General features: G+C 39.3%; 1 protein-coding gene and 1 non-coding gene across 4 annotated transcripts in view; one reads left to right on the forward strand and one right to left on the reverse strand.

Moving 5' to 3' along the window:
* The window catches only part of Parp8 (poly(ADP-ribose) polymerase family member 8), a 164242-nt gene extending 146567 nt beyond the window's left edge, over positions 1 to 17675 (reverse strand). For 2 of the 3 annotated variants that reach the window (XM_040271765.2, XM_021722519.3), the window contains exons 1-3: positions 17369 to 17675; positions 17180 to 17281; positions 16186 to 16240 (exon numbers count right to left, since the gene is read on the reverse strand). In XM_040271765.2, the coding sequence (XP_040127699.2) occupies positions 16186 to 16240; positions 17180 to 17281; positions 17369 to 17474 (263 nt within the window). In that variant the 5' untranslated portion in view covers positions 17475 to 17675. The remainder of the gene's footprint in view (positions 1 to 16185; positions 16241 to 17179; positions 17282 to 17368) is intronic. The other variant, XM_005319650.5, reaches the window with a different exon arrangement.
* Trnaa-agc (transfer RNA alanine (anticodon AGC)) lies at positions 10345 to 10417 on the forward strand. Its single transcript has one exon. It is a non-coding gene; the product is annotated as a tRNA-Ala (tRNA).
* Positions 17676 to 22725: the final 5050 nt, after the last annotated feature.

Here is a 22725-nt window from a genome sequence, read left to right on the forward strand (position 1 = left end):
ACATAGCTAAGTGGTAGACTGCTTGCCTAGCATGCTCAACGCCCTGGGTTCAATACACAGCTCTATAAAAAGAAGTATAGACTTGTGTGTGTGTGTGTGTGTGTGTGTGTGTGTGTGTGTGTGTGTGTGTGTGTGTGTGTGTGAGACATGGCCTCAATCACGGAGGTTGTCTGTGAACTTGCAATGCTACCTTCTGAGGAGCAGGGATTACAGTGTGGGCCTCCATGCCCATCTTGTGTGATACTGTGTATCACAGAAAGACAGAAGCAGAGTGAATGAAGGAGCTTGAAACAGTAAATTTACAAATAATCTCAAGTTCATTCGCCCTTCCTGTTTCCCATCTCACCTGATATAACACCTCCACAACCACCATTCACTATGACTGAAGGGAAAAACTGGAAGCTTGTAGAGATGTGTAGAGTATGAGCACAAGAGAGGGAATTGTTTTATATATATATATGAAAATAATCAGTAATTTAGGATAATGAAGAAAGCAGCCTGACAATGAACCCTTGGGTCCCAAAATACCCTCTTCTCATAGAATCCGAACATTTTTCCCTTTATCAGACTGCTTAAAATAGTTTAAATTATCAAGCAGATATTTTACTTAAAAATGTAAATGTTGAGGCAGCCCAGGCTGGGCCTATCAATGTGCATGAAGATTGCTCCAGCTACCCTTTCCTTCTAACAGCTTCTCCAGATATTCTATATTCACAGTAAATGAAAAATCTGCTGGGGAAAATTTCAGAGTAATTTAGAAGCAGGAATTGGGAAATATTTGTATCTCTTTTGTGTATTCCATATTAATTATTCAAGTAAGCATTAATATTTTTCCTCAAATAAACATTTACTCAGTTTTTATATTTTCTTGATTAAAAGATTCATGTTTTCTACCTATATATGTTTAAAGTATGTATCAAGACAAACTTTCTCTGGAGGCTGAGGCAGGATTATCACAAGTTCAAAGCCAGCTTCAGCAACTTATCAAGGGCCTAGGTAACTTAACGAGACCCTGTCTTAAAATAAAATATAAAAAAGGGGTGGGGGATGTGGCTCAATGGTTAAGCACCCTGGGTTCAGTCATTAATAACAAAAAAGAAACTTCCTAACCACTCTTAGGAGGAAGTTGTGATATTTATCTATCGTTGTCAACAAAAATGAGAACTTAGCTCTCAACAGAATATCTCACTTCATCTGACTGTCATTCCTGGGTCACTAACACTGGAATCACCATTTACCCTATTGGGTAAAGCTACAAAGCACCCCTGAAATAAAGATTCTCTTTTCCTTTGGAGAGGATTATCACATCATATGCAAGAAAATCCAGCAGAAACTGCAAATGCCATCAGAACATACCCAGTCTCTCAAAGGATGGGGAAGGCTGGTGCATCATGAGAGACATCCAAGAAAATGGCTCATGGCCTTGAAGTGGGTTTTAGTCAACTTTCCAGAGACACTATTTAATTTTCAATGATATATACCTCAATTAAAGAAAGAAAAAAAATACAAAATTAACAAAGGAAGAAATGTAGACCAAAATTAGAATTTTTCAAACAAAAAAAAAACAACAACTATATATTCTAAAGCTGTAGGTAAAGATGAAGATTAGGAACACAGACCATGAGAAAGGAAAAGCATTATAGCAGGAATGCTGCAGGGATCTGATAAAGGCCAAAAGTGAGTCTAGAGAATCGTCAGACTGAAAATAACAAAGGTTTCAACCTGGACTTTGAAACACTGAAAATAAAGAATATATGCAATTAAAAATAATCAATGTATGCTGTTGATTTTTTTTTACTTTTGTATGTATTTAATGTAGTTTTTTAATTACAAATCATTATTCAAGATAGTATATCTTACATTTTAGTACCACCTTAAATTAAGAAAATTTTCTCTTTTCAAATCAGGGTGAATGCTCACAAAATGGCAATTATTTTTCCCTATTCTCTTGCTCATGTTGTTCACAGTCTCCAGCAACTGGAACTGAACTGGTGCTGAGAATAGCATGGCCCTGTGCTGAACACTTGTCAGCATCTGTGCAGGAAAGGGTTAACTCAACAGACCTGGGTACTCAAATCCTGCAAGTTCCTAAGAAAGGACTGTCTTTAGGACTAGCCTTTTTTGCCAGCTCCTAAAAAATAAGCTGTGAGCTCTCGGGATATTTTACTGGTAAGAGTGGTTTTGTTTGCCCAGGTTCTGAGCTACACAACACTGATCAGATAGTTTGTGCTAACAAAGGTGGTTTGCAGTGAAAACTTGTTTTTGCTCTGCAAGCCTGGCATCTGAATAGCTAAAGTCAGTCGCAAAGGTACTGCATATGCCTGGCTGACCCCACAAAAAGAAACCTGAACGCCAAGGCTCATGTGAGGTTCCCTGGTTGACAACACTTGCATCAGCAAATGCTATCACACTTTGTTGCTGGGAGAATTAAGCACATATGTGACTCCAATGAGGGGACATCTGGAAGCCTGTGCCCAGTATCTCCCAGATTTTGTCCCCAAAACATCTGTCCTTTGATGATTTTAATTGCAATCTTTTACTGTTATAAACCATGAGTACAGCAGATTTTTCTGAGTCTTGTGAGTCCTTCTAGCTGAGCCATCTGGGTCATCCTGGGGTCCTCCATACCCAGTGCACTATTCAGATCCTGAAAGCCCTGAAAAATTCCTGCCATTTCTCAGATGATAAAGTCATAACTCAGTGAGAATAAGTAATTTCATTGATTAATTAGGAGAAATAATGATATTAATTCACTGATTAGATATTAGCACTATAGAGTGTTATACCACTCTATTATCATGAATTATAAATAATTTTAAAATAATCTTAAAACTCACCCAATATTTGCAACTTTTCTTTCAAAAAACATGCAATTTCATAAGCCCTGAAAATGTTTTTACTGTTTTGACTATAAATTCAGCCAGTAAACTCAGACCAATTTATATTCATAAGGAATTTTATGTAGCTAAGGCACAGTAGTACATGCCTTTAATCCCAACTGCTGAGGAAGCTGAGGCAGGAGGACCCAAGCTGGAGGCGAGCCTGGGCAATTTAGTGAGATCCTGTTTCAGAATCAAAACCAGAAAGAGCTGGGGATGCAGCTCAGTGGTAGAGAGCTCCTGGGTTAATTCCCATTACCGGTCTCCTACACACACACACACACACACACACACACAAAACCCAGAGACACAAAACCAACTCTATATGTGTATGGTGGTTCTAAAAGCGGTAATTGAGAATGCAGTTTTGACACTTCTTTCCGAAAACACACCTCTCTCCCCCCCAACCAAAAAAAAAAAATCTCCAAAGTAATTCAATTAATTAATGCTTCCCACCTCTGGAATCTCTAATCTTCTCTTTCATATTCTATATCTACCTACCCACATCTACATATCTATCCAGATATATAGGTATATATTATTATATTCTTAATTATACTTAAGGTCTGAAAATGTAGTGTACAGTGTTATCTTTGTACTTTTGGGGCGGGGGTAGATCCTAAAACACATTGCAACTGCAACAAATTTTACAGGTATGTGCATGTAAAAGGGGGCAGAAACATTTAAAGCAGGTGTCATTTAAGCTCAGTATTCAACAACAGAAACGTTACACCACCAATTCCGAATTGACTTCTTGTGAATAGTGACTAGTATTATTCAGTATTATTTCTATGGTTACTAGAAAACTATTAGGCATAGGGCTGAGGATGGTTCAGTGGTGGGTGGCATGCACAAAGTCCTGGGTTCCTTCCCTAGCACCACAAAAGGGGGAGGAAGAATTAGTAGGCATAGAATTTTTGTAGTAGTTACTAACATTTCTTGAAATACTAAGTGACTATTACTTGGTTTAGTTTTAAAATATACATCTGAATAAAACTGATGGTAGATTTCCATTAATATAAAATATTAATTTGCTTCCCTGCAATTAGACACATACCAAAACTATATTGGTTATCCATTTTAGTTTTGTGCCAAGGCACTTTTACTTAATAAAAAGAATTAGCTAATTTTACATTTATCTGATTCAAATTTATATGCTTACAATTAAAAAAAAAACTGCAATTTTCTACAGATCAGAATCCTTATCTAGAAGCTGAAAATGTCTTGGCCTTAGACTTTTAAAGTACATTTAAAATGTAACATTTTCCAAAATTCATTCCAGAGACTAGAACTATCATTTCTCTGTTTAAAGAAGAAAAAAAAAATCTTTAGTTATTATCTGCCATAACTAGATTTTTTTTTTCCCTGACAGATATCTACAGCTGAAAGGATTCTGATCATATTAAATATCAAGAATTGAATACACAGGACTGGGATTGTGGCTCAGTGGTAGAGTGCTTGCCTTGCATGTATGGGGGGTTCGATCCTCAGCACCATAAAAATGAATAAAATAAAGGTAGATATACATGACAATAGAGTGTATTTAAAAAAAAAGAATTGAAGACACTAGAAATATTTAATTAATGGCATAGGAAGTCAACAACAAAGATCACTGTAAATCCAACTAATGATTTCAAAAGATTAAATTTAAAGTTTTTCTTGGTCCATGTTTCATCAATATGGAGCAAAATTCAACCAAAAACAGTAGTCTTATTGATATCACCTAATTAATACTCACTGAAATCACTATGCTAGGCTGGTTTCCCCATAAGGACGTACTGCTCTAGAAAAACACAAAGATAAAAATAAATAGAAATAAAAAGAATTTGACTTACAGTGAATTATTTCAAACTTTTTTCTCAGCTGAGTAAAAATACATCCAACCATTCACTGTAGAAATCATTTCAAATTCTGTGGTGATAATAAAGTAATAACTGCTTTTCAGCTGAAGACTTTTTTTTTTTCCTGCATGTCTAGCTGTGGTGCATTTTAATGAGAAATGATGACTGCATAGCTTTTATCCATCGGGCAGATTTCAGCATTCAGCTTAGTTCTCCCAGTCAATCTAAGACTCTGCTCTTAAGAAGATCAATGACGTGCACTGGTTACTGTGGCACATTCCTATAATCCCAGCTCCTAGGGAGGCTGAGGCAGGATTGTAAATTCAAGGACAGCTTCAGTAACATAGTGAGGCCCAAAGCAACTTAGTGAGACAAAATAAAAATCAAAAAGGGGCTGGGGACAAAGCTCAGTAGTAAAGCTCCTCTGTATTCAAAAAAAAAAAAAAAAAAGATGAACGACATTGAGACATATGGACTGGAAAACTATAGAGCTTTATAACAAAGAATTCATTCAGCTAAGATTCTGCTCACTGCCTTTCAAATTAAGAAGCCTAGAATCTGCTGGGCAAGGTAGCATGCACCTGTAATTCCAAAGACTCAGGAGACTGAGTGAAGCAGGAGGATCACAATTTGAGACCAGCCTCAGCTTCTTCACAAGATCCTGTCTCAAAATAAAAAGGGCTAGGGGCATAGCTCAGTGATGAAGCACCCTTGGGTTCAATCCACAAGTACCTCTCCCCTACCCAAAAAAAAAAAAAAAAAAACCTAGAATTTACTAGAGACTCCCCTGTTATCCTCCTGAATCACAAAACTGCAAAGCATTCCCATATAACACTTGTACCAGGGCTAGGGGTTTAGCTCAGTGATACAATACTTGTCAAGCATACACAAGACCCTGGGTTTGATACCCCCTTCACTGTGGAAAAAAATAAATAAAAATATCGCTACCTTAAAAGGAATCATTCAAAATATCTGCTTCACCTTGGGTCCACAGGAGTATCCCCAAAAGCTCTATAACCAAAACCGCCTAAGAAAAGGAAATCTGCTTCCTGACTAACAGGGAATAAGTCTGAGAAATGTTTTTGAATCCCTCACAAAATTTCTTGTTTGGTCACTTGGGGAAAATGATTTTACCAAATAGATACCCTTATTGATTTTTTAAAATGTAATTCATCAAAGAAATGAAATATTTAGACAAATTCCAGATTTCCCTCACCATAAACTTCTCCAAGGTATACTCCATCACAGTTTGCTCACTAAGAAACTCTACTGCAGTCAAAGTGACAGAATTTAAGAAGACATAATGAGTACTGCTGCTACACAAAATCATTATCTATCCAACACTTCCTTATGAGTCTGACTTCTAATCATGCTGCAAAGAGGGCTCTGCTAACATCGGGCTTTGATCAGTAAGAACAGTTGAGAGCCCTTATCATAAATGGATATAGCATAACTAAGGAGAGAGAGAAACCCAAAGAAATAAATCCTCATGCAAAAGTCAGCAGCAAGAAATGCCAAATGCATTTTAACCGAAGCCTTCCCTGTCATCCAGCAACTTCTATAAATATTGCTGAAAATAAATTCTTCAGTGCTCAATAAGAATCAGTAATTTCAATTTCCATTACACTGTTGTTTACCCAAAAACTATTTTTAATGAATAAGACTCAGCAGAGTTTGCCAAAGTGTTTTCCACAAAACAACTCTCTTGAGATGTCCCAGATCTGTAATCAAATAAGTCTGAAAAACTCTGATACTTCATTCACCTCTTGGATATGCATAATGCACAGTTACATAAAAGACTCTAAAAAAACTAACCCATTAAAACCGTTAAATATTGTTTAAGTATTTCCCTGACATATTTGGCCACAACCCTAACACCTAATTAAACAGTTTGGGAAATGCTATTACATAATATAGAAAATATTACTCCATTTAATAAATATTATAAAATATTTACTATGTTCAAGGCATTCTGATAGTAACTAGGATTCTAGTCTCTAAACAAAATACTGACTTATTAAAATCTGACTTCCAACAATTGAGGCTATATACTTAATTTTTTGTTTGTTTGTTTGCTTTCCATTTCTGAATGTATTTTTTTCTTCATACATATGAAAAGCTAACAAATATAGCAGTATTATTCCGTTCCTCAGTTCTATATATTAAATACAGTAAATATTTTATAAGTGATGCTTGAATCATCACCTGTACTTGTTTTTTTTTAATAAAACAATGAAAATAACAACCACAGAAGTTCATAGCTGACTGACAAATCCATCTTTTCAATCTACATTCCAAATGTTCAAAAATAAACCTTGAGAAGTCAACTGGCACTGGCTCTCTGCTAATTCCTGTACAGGGAAAGTTCACCCGACTGTACACAGATTTCAATAGATGTCTCCCTTTTATATTTAATGTTGAACTATTTGTCATCCTCCATTTAATACCAAGAGGGCCTCAGCCACAAACTGGAGATCACGGATATGCAAACAAACCACACCAGAGACTAGTACTGCTGTTTTTGTTTTCATTAATCTGTAAGGGATGGGACAATCTGCTCACCTCTTATCCCATCTATCCTCAGACTTCACTGTTCTCTAATTCTCACCTCATTCTACTAATGTTCTCATTCTATCCTTCTTATGTATAACACGTTATACATTCTAATAAACAGAAATACCATTTGTGAACAACGGAAAGATAAAATGAAGTGGATTTTGTGATAATACAAACCAAGATCTTCATATCCAAAACAACCATATTGTAAATGCAGATGTTATCAACAAACCTTGAACAGCTGCATGCTAAATTAATTAAACTGTTGTTGAATGGAGACAGGGAGGTCAATAAGGAAACAGAAGCATATTGATAACTGGAAGCCTAAGAAACAGATATGAATGGGTAGGGACAGTGGTTCTTACAAGCCAAGAACAGAAATTTAAGGACAATGTGGAGAAATCTATGGTCACATTTGAAAGCTTCCGAACAGACGCAAATGATCAAATTCTATCTAAAACAGTGGTTGGAAGGTGGGGTTATAGCTCTGTGGTAAAGTACTTGCCTAGCATGTGTGAGGCACTGGGTTCAATTCTCAGCACCACATATAAATAAAGATCCATCAACAACCAAAAGAAAGTTTAAAAAAATTAAATAAAAATTAAAAAAAAAAAAGTAGCTGGAGGGACTAAGACAAGAGGATCACATGTTCAAGGGCAGGCTGGGCAATATAACAAGACCCTGTCTCAAAATAAAATAAAAAGGGCTGGGAATGTGGCTTAAAGTTAGAAAACTCCTGGATTCAATCCCCACTCCTAAGGGAGTGGTAGGGGGAAGACTTCAGGTATAAATGGTCTGGATGGGTCAGAAGCTGCAATCCCAGCAATTCAGGAGGCTGAAGCCGGAAGATTACAAGTTCAAGACCAGTCTCAGCAATTTAATGAGGCCCTAAACTACTTAGGGAGGGCTGGGGATATAACTCAAGTGATAGAACTCCTGCCCAGCATGCATGAGGTCCTGAGTTCAATCCCCAGCACCACCCCTCACCCCTAAGTAAAAAGAACTACTTAAGTAAACTGTCTCAAAAAATAAAGAGGCCAAGGGACATGGCTCAGAGTAAAACATATTTGACAAGGCCAGTGGTGCATGGACTCAGTGTTGATGTGGGAAGGGATGGCAACTGGCAATGCTGCCAACAAGGATTTCAGTGAGGTCAGTATGACTAGATGAAGGGAGGGAGAGGAGGGTGCCATGTGAAACTTGAGACTGTGATCCCCACACCTGGTTCAAATGAGACTGAGCAGAGAGAGGCTGTGGAGAGAAGCTTCTTTTACAGAGGAAATGAGGGTGTGTTTGAACATGCCAAGTTGAGGGGAAGATGACAAATATTCCAGTGTCCGTGTCTACTCATGTAATGAGATAACTTGAAGAGAAAACAAAGTCATGAAAATAAAATGGAAAACATGAGTCTTATTAATAAAAAACCTTTTACTAGTCTTTCCTGTGGGAGATACAAAAATGGGATTTCAGAAATTTTAGAGAAAGAAAGGGATTACAAGTCAATAACTTGGCTAAATCAGTGGCAGTTATCATAATGCAAGATTTATCTACAAAGACAATCTACAAAAACAAATCTGGGCAGAGAATTACAAAACATTTTTAGAATTGACGAAATTTCACTTAAATGTTTTTTTGTAAATGCTGGAGAGAGTAATGATGGGGAATTTAAATGGATTAGCCAAATATTTGCATAAGGATTCCACAGCCAGGGTACATAATTTTTCAGCTATGCATAGCACTGGTCTTAGGAACTTTCCTTGCCAAACAGTGCATTTTCAGCACTGCCCTTGGCAAACATCCACTGGCAATCCCTCCCCATCCCCAAACATTTCCAACTATTCTAGTCATGCCAGTTAAACCAATGCCCCTTAAACCTTACATAAACATTGACTTTTACTGCAATTTATTCCTACTCTGTCTGTTGCTAACTCAAAGTTACATTCATTACTCTGGCCTCAGTTTTTTTAGCTATAAAATGTGTATTAGCTTACAAAATGCCTCTTTGTCTTGGAAGCCAGGGATGAGGTAATGTAGAGAAGAAGCACAGCAGAGACTATGCTCAATAAATACCATTAGTGGTATTACTTTCATCCATGAAATAAATGAACTTTACATTTTGTTAATATATAAGCTTCAATAAAGCTATACCTGGGTTAAATTGGTGGTTACTTTAGATCAGTGGTTTTAAACCTCATTTAACAATGAAACCCTCTTTAAAAATTCATACAGAATTTTATACAGAACAGAAAAGAGAAGCTGTAATTTAAAAATGAATATGAAAATCCAGATCCTCACCACCTCATTCAGCTTCCTTCACACTCTCTTCCCAACTTATGAGGTAGCTTTCCAGGACTCCAAGGAAGACACTTTTTAAAGTCAGTATTTTGGATAACTAATGTAACATGAATTTATGATCAGCAAGTCCCAAGTGCCAAGAAGAACACGTTGACTTTTTATTTTAAAAAATGATCACTCTTTTCATTCTGACACCTTGAAGAATGCTTGATGATTTCAAAATAATGCATATTCCAAGAATGAGCATTTCTACACTTCTTTCATAATGAAATTGATAAATCTTTTTAAGATGAAGGAATTGCTTCTTTCGTTTTCCCAGTCCTATTTATCTTGGCTGCAAACCCAGGGATGGGATAATGTAGACAAGGAGCACAGCAATGATTTCCTTATCCTGAGCACACATATACTTCTCTTTTCTAAGGAAGTTCAAAGAAAACAAATGGCTTTACGTGTCTCTCCCTGCTGCATTCCATGACATGTGGAATTAACACATTAGGGGCCCAGGTGACTAGAGCCTCCAGAAAGTTTGCTTGACTTTTAATTTTTTCAAAAATTAAATTTTAATATTTTCACCTGAATGAATTATATTTATAGTTCAAATTCACCAGTGCACCAAGGTTCCATAAGGTCCTATTGTTTTAAACTATTATTATCTGTCTGTCCCTGAAAACATTTGAACATCCACCCAGAGAACAGATTTTATAATCTGGCTAGGCAATTTCTGTCACTATGGATCACATGAAATTCTGCTGCAAGAAACATCACCATGGGACTGGGGTTGTGGCTCAGTGGTAGAGCACCTGCCTAGCATGCATGAGGCACTGGGTTCAATCCCCAGCACCACATAAACAAAGTAAATAAATAAAATAAAGGTATTGTGTCCATTTACAACTAAAAAAAATTGGGAAGGATGGAAGGAAGGAAGGAAGATAGATCACCAGTTTGAGGGCTCTTTGGGTCATTTAGTTTAGCAAATTCCTTGTTGCCTGCACATTCTTTAACATTCACTGAATATTCATTCAACATCTACTTATTGAGAAATAATATTAGGCAGCGTGCTAGGGGATGGAGAAACCACAATGAATAGGATAAAGTTCCCATCCCTAAAATCAAAATCAAAGAGATGTAAACAGAACATTGCAATACAGACAGTCCTTGATATATTACATTTCCACTTAAAATTTTTCTACCATATGATGATACAAGAGCAATACAAATTTAGAAAAATCCATACTTTGATTTTTAAATTTTGATCTATTCCCAGGCTACTGATATGCTGTGTGATACTCTTACAATGCTGGGCAGTTCCAAATCAGCCACTTAATCATAAAGGGAATCAGTGCTCTGCAGTGTACTGTGTTGCTATGATTGGATATATTCTATGCTTTCTCAATGTACCATATTTTCAACTTACTGTGGATTTTGCAGGACTTAACATGCACTGAAGTATCTGTACATTGTGACAACATAGTTTTAGAAATATCTAATAGAGGCTGGGGATGTGGCTCAGTGGTTAAGTGCCCGAGTTCAATTCCCAGTACTCCCTGCCAAAAAAAAGAAAAGAAATACCTAACAAAATTATATGGGGCGGTGGGGGAGTAGGGAGGTGCCAAGAAGGACTTCTCAAGAGAATTTGGCTTAGCAAAGATCTCAACATTCAAAAATGATTATTTATTTCAAAATGTGAAAAGGCCCAGGAGAAAGAGGTACCAAGTGTTTTGAGGAATTTTGCAAAATACAATCAGAGGATGCCAATGTATCCACAATCACATGGAAGAGTGTCTATTTGTACAACAGAGGTGTACACGAGGAGACAACCCCAAATATTCTGCCAAATATTACATTTCAAATTTTATAACGACTTTTAACATAATTATCTGAATTCTTATAATGCACTCTTACTCCTTAACTGGGAAATTATCCATTTAATAAACATTTATGCTCATATCCTTTTTAAAAGAAAAACATAAATATTATATTCTTGCATAAAAAAGTGAGGGGCCTAGAGATGATAATACAGTCTTTAGATTTAAGTATTTTATGTGCACATAAAATTACAAAAATTCTAAAATCATAAACTCTAATACAGAGAAATCATGGTTTTTAAAATTTCTTTTTCTTTTGGTACTTGGGATCAAACTCTGGGGTACTTTACTACTGAGATACATCCTCAAACCTTTTTATTCTAAGACAGAGTCTCACTAAGTTGCTTAAGGTCTCACTAAGTTGTTGAATCTGGCCTCAAACTTGTGATCTTCCTGCCTTAAGCCTCCAGTGACTCTGGGATTAGAGGCCTGCACTACTGCCCCTAGCTATTTCTTTCTTTTTGGTATATCTTATTCTTTGATTTTTTTTTTTCCAATCAACAATTCTTATTTGTGTTTTTCAAAACTTCAAAGTTCCATTCTCACAATCCTTTCTTGGCTGACAGCTCCCAGAGAAGTCAGCATCAGAACCTCAGGGCTCCCCTCACTTTTACCTTGATTTTGATAACCACAGGCCCCTAGGTCTCAGTTTCCCTATCCCCTCTGTAGCTGTCACCATCCATCTTAATCCCTCCTATTTCTTCTACCACTAACTCTATGTCTGACTACAAGTAAGATGAAGAACCAGAACCCCAACCTTTGGAATTTTAAGGAGTTTCCTGATAATCAATAAGAGAGAAAGAAACAGGAGATCATAAGCATCACAAATTATGAGGAAGAAATGAATTCTGATTAACTTTCAAACTGTGTACAGTAGAGGACTGTTCTTGGCAAACCTCCTGGGAGGAAGGACCAGAGAAAAACCATAGCTGTTGGGCTGGGGTTATGGCTCAGTGGTAGAACGATCACCTAGCGTGTGCAAGGCCCTGGGTTCAATCCTTAGCACCACATAAAAATAAAAGTAAATAAATAAATAAACAAAAGAAACGGACTCACTTAAAAAAAAAAAAAAAAGACCACAGCTGTCTCTGTACCTCTGATGGTTGTGGAGTCATTCCAAGGAATTTGGCAATCAGGGATGTTATTAGATCCACTGCTAGAGTTAAGTATTCTTAAATATGCACCACAGGTTTTCAAACTTAGGTCGACGCTATTAATAAATTCATAATATTTAACCCCATTTTCACTAAGTATTTCTCAACCAACAAATATTAAAATTACAACTCTCAACTAAGCATCTGCTTAATTTTTTTAATGTTAAAGTGTCTGCATGCTCAAAAAGGTTGAAAACCCTAATGTACATCAAGAACCACAGGTTCCAGGAGTACAATACAGCAGATCTTACACCATGGCTCTGTCGTTTAACTGAGTGAATTCCACCATGCATATTAAACTCTGAGGCTCAGTTTGCACATCCAAATCTAAGAACAGTAATTCTATCAACCTTCCTATTGGGAAAAATTAGATTAACTCAGTCTTTGAGCTGACCATTTCTCCCCCTCACTCCTCACCTAAAGTCCAAAACACAACAGCAGATATTAACAGGCACCTTACCCCTCAGAGGACCACCAAATAAAAGGCCAATTTACTAAGCCACTGGTCAGCCCTAATACAATAGTCTCTTTGCCATTTCCTGTTCTCCAGAGAAACATTTTAAATGGTGAACATTAAACATTTTTAGAAATTAATAATACCAAAAGAATTAAATACAAAATGTTAAACATTTAAAAATTAATAATACAGGGGCTGGGGTTGCAGCTCAATGGTACATCACTTGCCTAGTATGAGGCACTGGGTTTGATCCTCAGCACCACATATAAGTAAATAAAAAAATAAGGTCCAGGGCTGGGGATATAGCTCAGTTGGTAGAGAGCTTGCCCCACATGCACAAGGCCCTGGGTTCAATCCCCAGCACCACAAAAATAAATAAAGGTCCATCAACAACTAAAATATATTTTAAAAAATTAATAGGTCAAAAACTTTTCAGTATTTCTTTTTAGTAGTAATATGAAAAATCAAATTTTATAACAGGATGTGATTCATAGTGTGAGAGAGGAAATGGTATGTTAAGTTTTATCTACAACTTGAATTAAAAATTATTCTGGGGGCTGGGGTTGTGGCTCAGTGGTACAGCGCTTGCCTAGCATGTGTGAGACACTGGATTCAAATCTCAGCACCACATATGAATAAAGTCCACTGACAAACTAAAAAAATATGTTTAAAAAAATTATTTTTGAAATATGCTCTGGATGATTCAGATGAAAAGGCAGTTTAGTCCAATTCAAGATAATCATGTACTATTTCTCCATAAAACTCCCACTTAATTCAAAGCTGAACTAAGTCTAATTTACCCAAAAGGACACTATTAATCAATATTATAAGGTGGCAAGCACACAGAACACAGAACCAAAATATAGCAGGATTATTTTAATTTTAAATGCATGTTAGTATTCACTCAGTATGGGAATATTGTTTTGTTTTCTTTGTTTTTGGTGGTATTGGAGATTGAATCCATGGGCATGCTAACCTCTGAGCCACATACATCCCCAGCCCTTTTTGTCTTTTATTTTGAAAATAAAATAAAATAAAAACTTAAGGTCTCCCTAAATTGTCCAGGTTGTCATTGCCCTTAGGGTCCTCCTGCCTCAGACTCTTGAGTTGCTGGGATTACCAGCAATTACAGGTGCACCACCATACCCAGCTAAATATCAGTTTCTAATGTAGGTAATGAAAACAATATATTTTAATTTTTAGGAAAAAAAAAGTGTCTCGCTGTCCTCAAGTACAAACAATAAAAAGATTATCTAACATACTATGTATACTAAAACAACTTTAGATGTTGTACTGTAAAAGAAGTTTGAGAAGACTAAACAATCATGCAGTTTGACAAGTTATCTTTCTTCATTCACCAGCTGTTCCACATTAGATATCAAAGTCCCAAGAATTTAAACCAGGGAAAAAAGCAAAACATTAAACCTTAGGAAAATTACATAGAAAAGGAAACATTTCTTTAAGAACAACCTTGGTACTTGCTCCAACAGTGAAAACTGATGTTATCTTGATTAGTTAATTATTCATCCCAACATGCAGGCCTTACTCCTGGAGGCATCCATACCTTCTCCACCTCCAACTTTGTGAACTGCTAGTTCAGTAACTTGCTGATAAAAGATCTTAACTGCAATATTTAACAGATTAAGTGTGTGCTTTACCCCCTCGTTGTACAGACAAGTAAACTAACACCAAAAGAACTAAAGTATCTTACAATCAGAAAACTGGTTAGTTGAAAAGCCCACTCATTCCTGTGCACACATTCCACTAGAACAGCTACAATTCTGACAACAGAGAACCCAGTGGATATCCACTCGATTATGTGAGAATGTTTTCAATGGGCCACAGAGCACATTTAAACTGTTAAATTAATACGGAGGACATCAGTCATTTATTAATCTCCTTTGGATATTAAATGTATAAGTGGTATTAATTTAATCAAATATACTCTAATTTAACTTTGTCCATTCATTATAAAAATGATGGCACACTACAAAATTTAATGAAGTAATTTTACTCTTTCCAAAAAAAGTGGCTGAAATTCAAGGATTCTCTGCTGTATTTTCAACTAGTAAATAATATACCCAACCTGGGGCTTAGATGTACCATCTATAAGGGATACCTGGTAACTTTTTCATTAAAGTTTTCTGAGCTGTAGAATACAGATCATAACTGTTCTAAAGATTCAATTAATATCAAGCTATTAAAAAGTATTTACAGAAGAAAGGGTTTTTTTGCAATTTATATGTCCATAAATGTTTCCATTAGCTAAGAGATATTTTGGAATGTGGTCAAATGATATTGAATGTCAAGTCCTAACAGCAGGGCTGAGCTGAGTCCCCCTTAGGCTAAAATCTGACAGTTTTTCTACATGGCCATTGCTTTTTTAAACCATGATTGTCCCTAAAAAGGATTAGGAGAAAATCCTAACTTCACAAATGAAGACACCAAGGTATATCTGAATTGCTACCTTTCAATTTAACTCTACCTCCTCAATAAAAAATTGGATTTGGGCTTGTTTCAAGCTGACAATTTACTACTAAAATGTGTACCTCTCAATCTTCCCCCAAAGATAGAAGTCATCCAGTCCAGTTACACATAACTCTCCGAATTCTTTCCTACAACTAAATGTAAAAATTAAAGTACCACTCCTTAAAAAACAAAGAAAGAAAGAGAGCGAGCTGTGTGTAGAATTGGCAGGCTACATGTTTATGTCAAGCTTCAGAACACATGGAAACATAGAGCCACAATTCACCAGGAAAATCACCAGTGTGATCAAACTATTTTGTGATATTTTGTCTTTTATGCATTTCACTTTATACCCAACATTCCAGTTTTACACTCACTCCTGTATCAACCACAGAATGCCTCAAGAGCCATCTACTACTGTAGCAGAACAGTTTTAACGGAAGAGTTCGGCTCACAGCCCATAGAGTGGTTTCAGAAACACTTCAAACATATTTATTTTCTCTCTGCTACGTAAAACGTGGGGACATCATACTTGGGACCTGGCTAAAGAAGAGCGGCAAGAATTAAATACACAAGCAAACAAAATACCATCCCCGAACACCGAATACGCTCAGAACAAAGGAAACATAAGCGTGTGAACAGGAAATGAAGCAACTCTATCCACATAAATACCTTTTGGGGCCGCCAACGTAGGTGAAAGTAAAGGTGGAGTCTGAGTATCTGAAATCTGAAACGGAAAGTCCGGTTAAAAGCTATCCCTCGACTGGATTTCTTTTAACCCCAATCCTGACTTGAACCCCTTATGTACCGGAGCATAGGGGAGGCCTGGACCCGCAGGAGGCGAGGGCTGGAGAGCCGAGAGGTCTCGGCTCCCCGTCGCACGGGAGGGGATGCTGCGCACCCCCCGCCGGGTGTAACGGGAGGCCGCCCCCCGCAACAAGTGCCGGGTGCCATGGCAACGGCGGGAATTTCCCGGTCGGGCGGCCGGAAGCGGCCCCCGCCGGGCTTCAGGCTGCGAAAGCAAAATCTGATCCCTCTTTCGGGGGAGCAAAATGGACGAAAGGCGACCCCCAGGCTGGAGAGCTGTGTGCCTCGGGAGCCCTTGTAATCACTTCACTTTCCGGGGCACTACCTTGCCAGTCGGAGAACCTTGGGAGCCAAAGGGGCCGGGGATCCGGCCAGCGCTGGCCCCGAGGGGCCTCGGCGCCAGGCGCAGCAGAGGAGCGCAGCGCAACGCAGCGGGCTCCATTCCCGGCCACCGCCGCTCAGCCCATTGCGCAAACCCGGCGGGTCCAACCCGCCCCGCTCGGCCGCCGCTGCTGGAACCCGGGAGGCTGACTTGGACGCTTCAGGCATCTCCAGGGGCTAGAATACAACGCCCAGCCCCTCCGCCTAGACCTCTGCTCGGGCCACCCGGGTTCTGCCCGCAACGCTGGTGGCTGCTCTAGACTTAGGGGGGGAGGGGGAGGAGAGACTGGCGCCCCTTCCCCCTTTTGGCTCCCACTCTCGTTGCAGCAGCTGTTGCCAAATGAACCCCGGAATGGGGACGTGCAACCCACCCACCCCCAGCCACACAAGTCGCGGTCAGAAAACTGGGAAGGAGGGCGGCGGGCGGGCAAGAGGAAGCTGGCTCTGGGTCCGAGGCTCTGGGAAGGCGAGAACTCACCTGCAAACAGGCAGTCTTTCTCGGCTCTGGACTTCTGGATCACGACGTCGATATCCTTCTGAATTCGCTCTTGCCTTGAACACATCCCCATTAAATAAATCCCTGGAAAAGAAGCAGCCGCTATTTCCACCCCACCCCACCCCCCTCGCACGCTTCCAGCTTTCGTAAATATTCAGTTAAAAATGAAACCTCTGGCCGAGGCAGGGGCTGAAGACGAAGTGGTTTCGGAAGTGATCCCGGGTGAGAGAGGAGGTGGTGGTGGAGGAGGAGGAGGGGGGGGAGGTCGGCTTTGCATTCCCAGATGTGACCGCCCAGCTGCTGCTTGCCGCTGCTGGATTCCAATTTCCTCCCCTTCTGACAATGGATGGTGATGACACCGAGTCTCACTTTCTCCCTCCCCCGCCCGGACTAACGGCCGTGGGGGCCAAGGGTGCCGGGGACCTCCGGAGAGCGATCACCGGCGGGGCGGCGGGCGCCGGCGAGGGGCGAGCCCCGCTCCGACTCACGCGCGCACACCCCTCGCGGCCCGCACGCCGGCCTTCCACACCCGCGCACACTCGCGCCCGCGGGCGGCGACGGCCGTGCCCAGGCTGCTGCAGCGCCTCCCGCCCGCCGCAGACCCTCCCGCGCCCGCCGCCGGGTCACCCAGCCCGGCCGCGCGCCGCCAGGGCTTTAATAGTATCCGCCATCCCCGGCGCAGGCTGGATTTCCCCACCCCCGACCTCCACTCGCGCCTGGAGCTGAGTGACAATGTAGGTAGTGAAGATTCCCTGGGGCTCCCAGCGTTCCCTCCCCCTCCGCCACTTTTATGAATTCGACTCCACTTTCAAAAGGAATTATGAGTCATATGGAAAACCCAAACCGGAGTGGCTGGGAGGGAGAAAGGGGGAAAGAAAAATCTTTTAAATTAAAAATTAAATAAATAAAGTGAACAAATCGTTCCTTGTTGCCACTGCAGGCGAGATGGAAAAAGCCTTGAAATTACTCCAGACACAAACCCTCCCACTCCATGCCCGAGTTTATTTATTTATGTATTTATTTGCTTATTTCCCGATTTATTTTCTCCCATGTCAAAGTATTTCAGCACACTTTGGGCTCCCATTATGAAAAGCTGCCCTTTTTGAGGGACTTCTTCCACTTTCAAAGACTCACAATTCTTCCCTCTTGCTAATTAATTAATGAATAAATAAATAAATGACAGAAGCAATTAGAATAAAATGTGCCAGGTCCTTCTTAGAACTTGAATATCCGCTTGGCTTTTAAAAAGCCACCCTTTTGCCATCTAGCTGAGGGAAAACTCCCGCAACCATGTTCTCTTGTTTAGAAATAAGATGCTGCTCAGATCCTTGCTTCTTGTCCTGCCTAAGGACACCTTAAGCTGATGTCGTTGACCTACCTTTATTGCCACATGTAATTTGAATAGAAGAGTATGTGGACTTTTGTCTACTGAGAAGGCTCCCCACCCCCACCCTGCGTACAATGTCTCATTTTGTTTTGCATTCCAAGTGCCTCGTGCAGTGCCTGGAATACAGGAGTGGGGTCTAAATGCTGACTGAATGCGTGCATAGATGAATGCGGTTTCCTTGCAGCCTTTCTTCATAGGTACCCTAGTTTCAATCAGCTTTTCTCATCAGGATAAGTTTCCAAGAATTGACGAACTGGCTCAGACCCTTACTCAGTCCAGTTCTGATTCTGACATTGGCAACATGATGTTTAGGAGAGTAAGAATGTCATCCCTGATACATGCTCACAATTCTAGCAAATCAAAAGCAAGAGAAAACAGGTTCCAATTCTTTCATCTTGCAGGAAAGAAAACATCAGTCAAAGATTCCTTGTACAGCCACACTCACTATGAGTTATAAAGTACCTCTGCATTCTCTAGATCCACTGCAGCCTTTACTTCTGCTCAGTCCTCTCCTGAAATGCTTCCTGACTGGGGAGGGACAGGTTCAAGTCCTTCTTGGCTATGATGCTTTGTGTAGGCCTCTGAACCGCCAAAAGCACTTTCCTCTTCTCCACATCATCACTGAGTTTCCCAAGTGTGTTCTTTGTTCATCATTTTCTCTACAAGCCTGAAAATTTATTAGCTCACAAGAATTGTTCTAATAGTTGTCTAGCCATAAGGCTTATATTTTCAAAGTATAACACAAGTAAATTTAAAATAGCTCTAAAGCTACAAAATGTTGTTTGCCTGGATCATCTCTTAGTTTACTACTTACTCCATAAAATAGACCTCCCTGTGAGCAGTCCTATATCTGATTTTCCTCAAGTTTCATGGGCTGCCCTGCTTTTGTTAAAAAAGCTAACCTCACCCTATTCATGCCCTAAAGGTGTGATATATTTAAATATTTTTTTAAACCTTGAGGGGTAAGATAAAAAAAAAAAAAAACTTTTCTATCTAGTATCCATTTCTCAAGGTCAGCTTCTCCCATAAACAAAACGTGAGTGCCCCAGGCTAGATCCTTATAGAATGATTCAAACTCTGACCACAACCCGGGTCCTTACACCATCTGAGACTCTTAAATTTAAGTATTTAGCTTCCTATTGGGTGTGGTGGTGCATGCCTGCAATCCCAGTGACTCAGGAGGCTGACGCAGGAGGACTACAAGTTCAAGGCCAGCCTCCGCAATTTAGGGAGGCCATAAGCAACTTAGTGAGACCCTTTCTCAAAATAAAAAGGGCTTAGGAATTTGACTCAGTGGTAAAGTGCACCTGGGTTCATCCCCAGTACCAAAATAAATAAATAAATATTTAGCTTCCTAGTGCTCAAAAGCTCCTTATAATGACCTTTGAGAGAAGACAGTACTATCCCTGCCTTTATCACTCATATGCACAAACACACTTGCATCCAGGAACATAGCATATGATAGACCTTCATTGTCTTCTTAAAGCCAACATTCAGGATGAGGGAGAGTTCTGGTGGTATCCCATAATAAATTAAAGATAATAATTTATGTTGGGTCATAAAGTCTAGTTGAAAAACTCATCCATTTAGGAAAATTATCTCATGCCAAAATGTAAATTCCTTGCCTATACTGAAAGACTCAACTGCAGAAATAAAAGGTAGTGGTCATATAGCATGAACTTCAACAATGTCATGTAAGTCTGTAAGCTATGTGATGTAAAATAAGTCCAGAATTTATTAAGTACCAGGTACTGCTCTAAAAGATTTATCTATATTAATTCATTTAACATTAACAATAACACTATATAGTAGCTGTTATTATTCTTTGTATTTTACCAAGGAGGAAACTGAGGCACAACAGGGTTAATTAACTCCTCAAAGGTGGGATAGGGCCTTCAATGAATGTTTTCCTCTCTCCCAAACTTTCAGCATTTGAACAGAACTTACGAGAGATAAGTGATCAGTATTTTCACTGGGATGTAGCCAGGTACAGAAGTACATGCCTGTAATCCCAGTGACTTGGGAGACTGAGGCAGGAGGATCAAGTGTTCATGGCCAGCATGAACAATTTAGTGAGACACTGTTTCAAAATAAAAACTAAAAAATGTAGGGGATATAGTTCAGTGGTAAATGGATCCTGGATTCAAACTCACCCCTATACCACAAAAAAATAAAGTAAAAAGAAGAGAAATCTCTTTGGGAATAAACTGGTCCTGCCAATGGCCGCAGGCTAAAAAGTGAAACCAAGGACACCATATAATAGATTCTAAAGGAGGCCTGAGGCCTATGGCTTCTCAAAATAGTCTCTGCTAGTGGCAGTTTTATTTCCCTTTCTTGTACTGAACTTCCTTTCTCAAATGATCCAACTCTTAGTAAAGTCTTAAGGATAGAGCGTATCCTCTGCTATTCCAGGGGAATTGAGGAAAAAAAGAGAGAGAGAGAGAGAGAGAGAGAGACAATTAGCAAGGGAGGCAGGATTATAGCATCTGTCAAACACATGATGATGTCATGATCAAGAAATGCCCAGCAGCTAGGGTCTCTGGTAGAAAGAGCATCGAATTTGCCCTGTAGCTGAATCAGGGAAAGACTGGGTGGGTCCAAGGAATCCTGGGTGGAAGCAACCACATAGGGACTTTAAACCAAGTTGAGAAATGTTAAGTCACCAAATCTCAAAAGTGCTTTTCAATTACTGGATTTATGAAATTTCTCCTTGAAGTAGTTCTTTAGTGGAAAGACATGCATGAAATTCAAAATGCCTGCTAGGTCCAATTGGCCTTTTCTAGTTCTTTTTCTTTTTCAAGGTATTGGGGATAGAAACCAGTGGCACTCTACAACTGAGCATTCCCTGCCCCTAGCCTCCTCTAAACAGAGCAACTTACTTTAGGATACTACTAGTAGTTTTGTGTCTTGTTTTGGGAGAAACTAATTCTGGTTTCTTTGTTTCATTTTGTTTACCTCATTGGATAAGTCTAGTAATCAAAGTGTGACCAAATCCAAATCAGCTTTGAATAAATTTGAAAAATGGAAGAGTATTTTAGGTGGTTTAATGTGAAATTTGTCACAGTTTCATTCTTAACATACCTCCTAACATAAGGTCAAACGGAACAACACAATGACGGTTTTATATGACCTTTTCTAGCATTTTACTGAACCCCACTAATACCAAAGCTACAGCATGAAACCTGAATGAACTCTTTCTAGTTGCAAGTTTTGCTTTACTTTTGATCCATTTTTTTCACATTAAGTGTTATTTTTCCATTCTTACTCTATGTTACAAATACCGAGGTATAGCAAGGAATCAAATACGTGCTCAAAAGTAGCTCAGCAAGGGGCTGGGATTATAACTCAGTGATAGAGTCCTTGCCTCGCACATGTGAAGCACTGGTTTTGATCCTCAGCACCATGTAAAAATAAATAAAATAGCCGGGCGCTGTGGTGCATGCCTGTAATCCCAACAGCTCAGGAGGCTGAGGCAGGAGGATCACACACAAGTTCAAAGCCAGCCTCAGCAATGGCGAGGCACTAGGCAACTCAGTGAAACACTGTCTCTAAATAAAATACAAAACAGGGCTGAGGATGTGGCTCAGTGGTTGAGTGCCCCTGAGTTCAATCCCCAGTACCAAAAATAAATAAAGTAAAATAAATTGCGTCCATCTTAAAAAAAAAGAAAAAAGAAAAAAGGCAGCTCAGCAAAACTTTACTTCTGCAGGTTGTGTTACCAAACAAAGTGGCAAACAAACACACTTGGGTGAGCAATCCACCTGTTTTTATCTCTAACACAACATTGCCATTTTCTCTGGTAGGAGAGGCTCATGGTTACAATCTATGCAATTGGCTAATTTTAAAATTGGGGAGGGCAAAGTGAAAGGATGCACTTAAAATGGTTATGATTGGATACAGGTTGGGAAGCTCAAAATGGCTATGATTGGACCTTCCATCCCAGTTAAAGCTAAATACTGTATTCTGGAAGCATCCTCAGTCCCAGGTAGTATAGACTCCTCACTATCTCATATAAACAAACTTCTCAGTTTATACTCATTTATATTAGTTCTTTGATTTGAATACATACTTTTCCTTTTCTTTCTGATACTGGGGATTGAACCCAGGGTCTCATGCATGCTAGACAAGTGCTCTACCACTA

This window comes from Ictidomys tridecemlineatus, chromosome 1 (assembly GCF_052094955.1).
Source record: "Ictidomys tridecemlineatus isolate mIctTri1 chromosome 1, mIctTri1.hap1, whole genome shotgun sequence".
NCBI lineage: Eukaryota > Metazoa > Chordata > Mammalia > Rodentia > Sciuridae > Ictidomys > Ictidomys tridecemlineatus.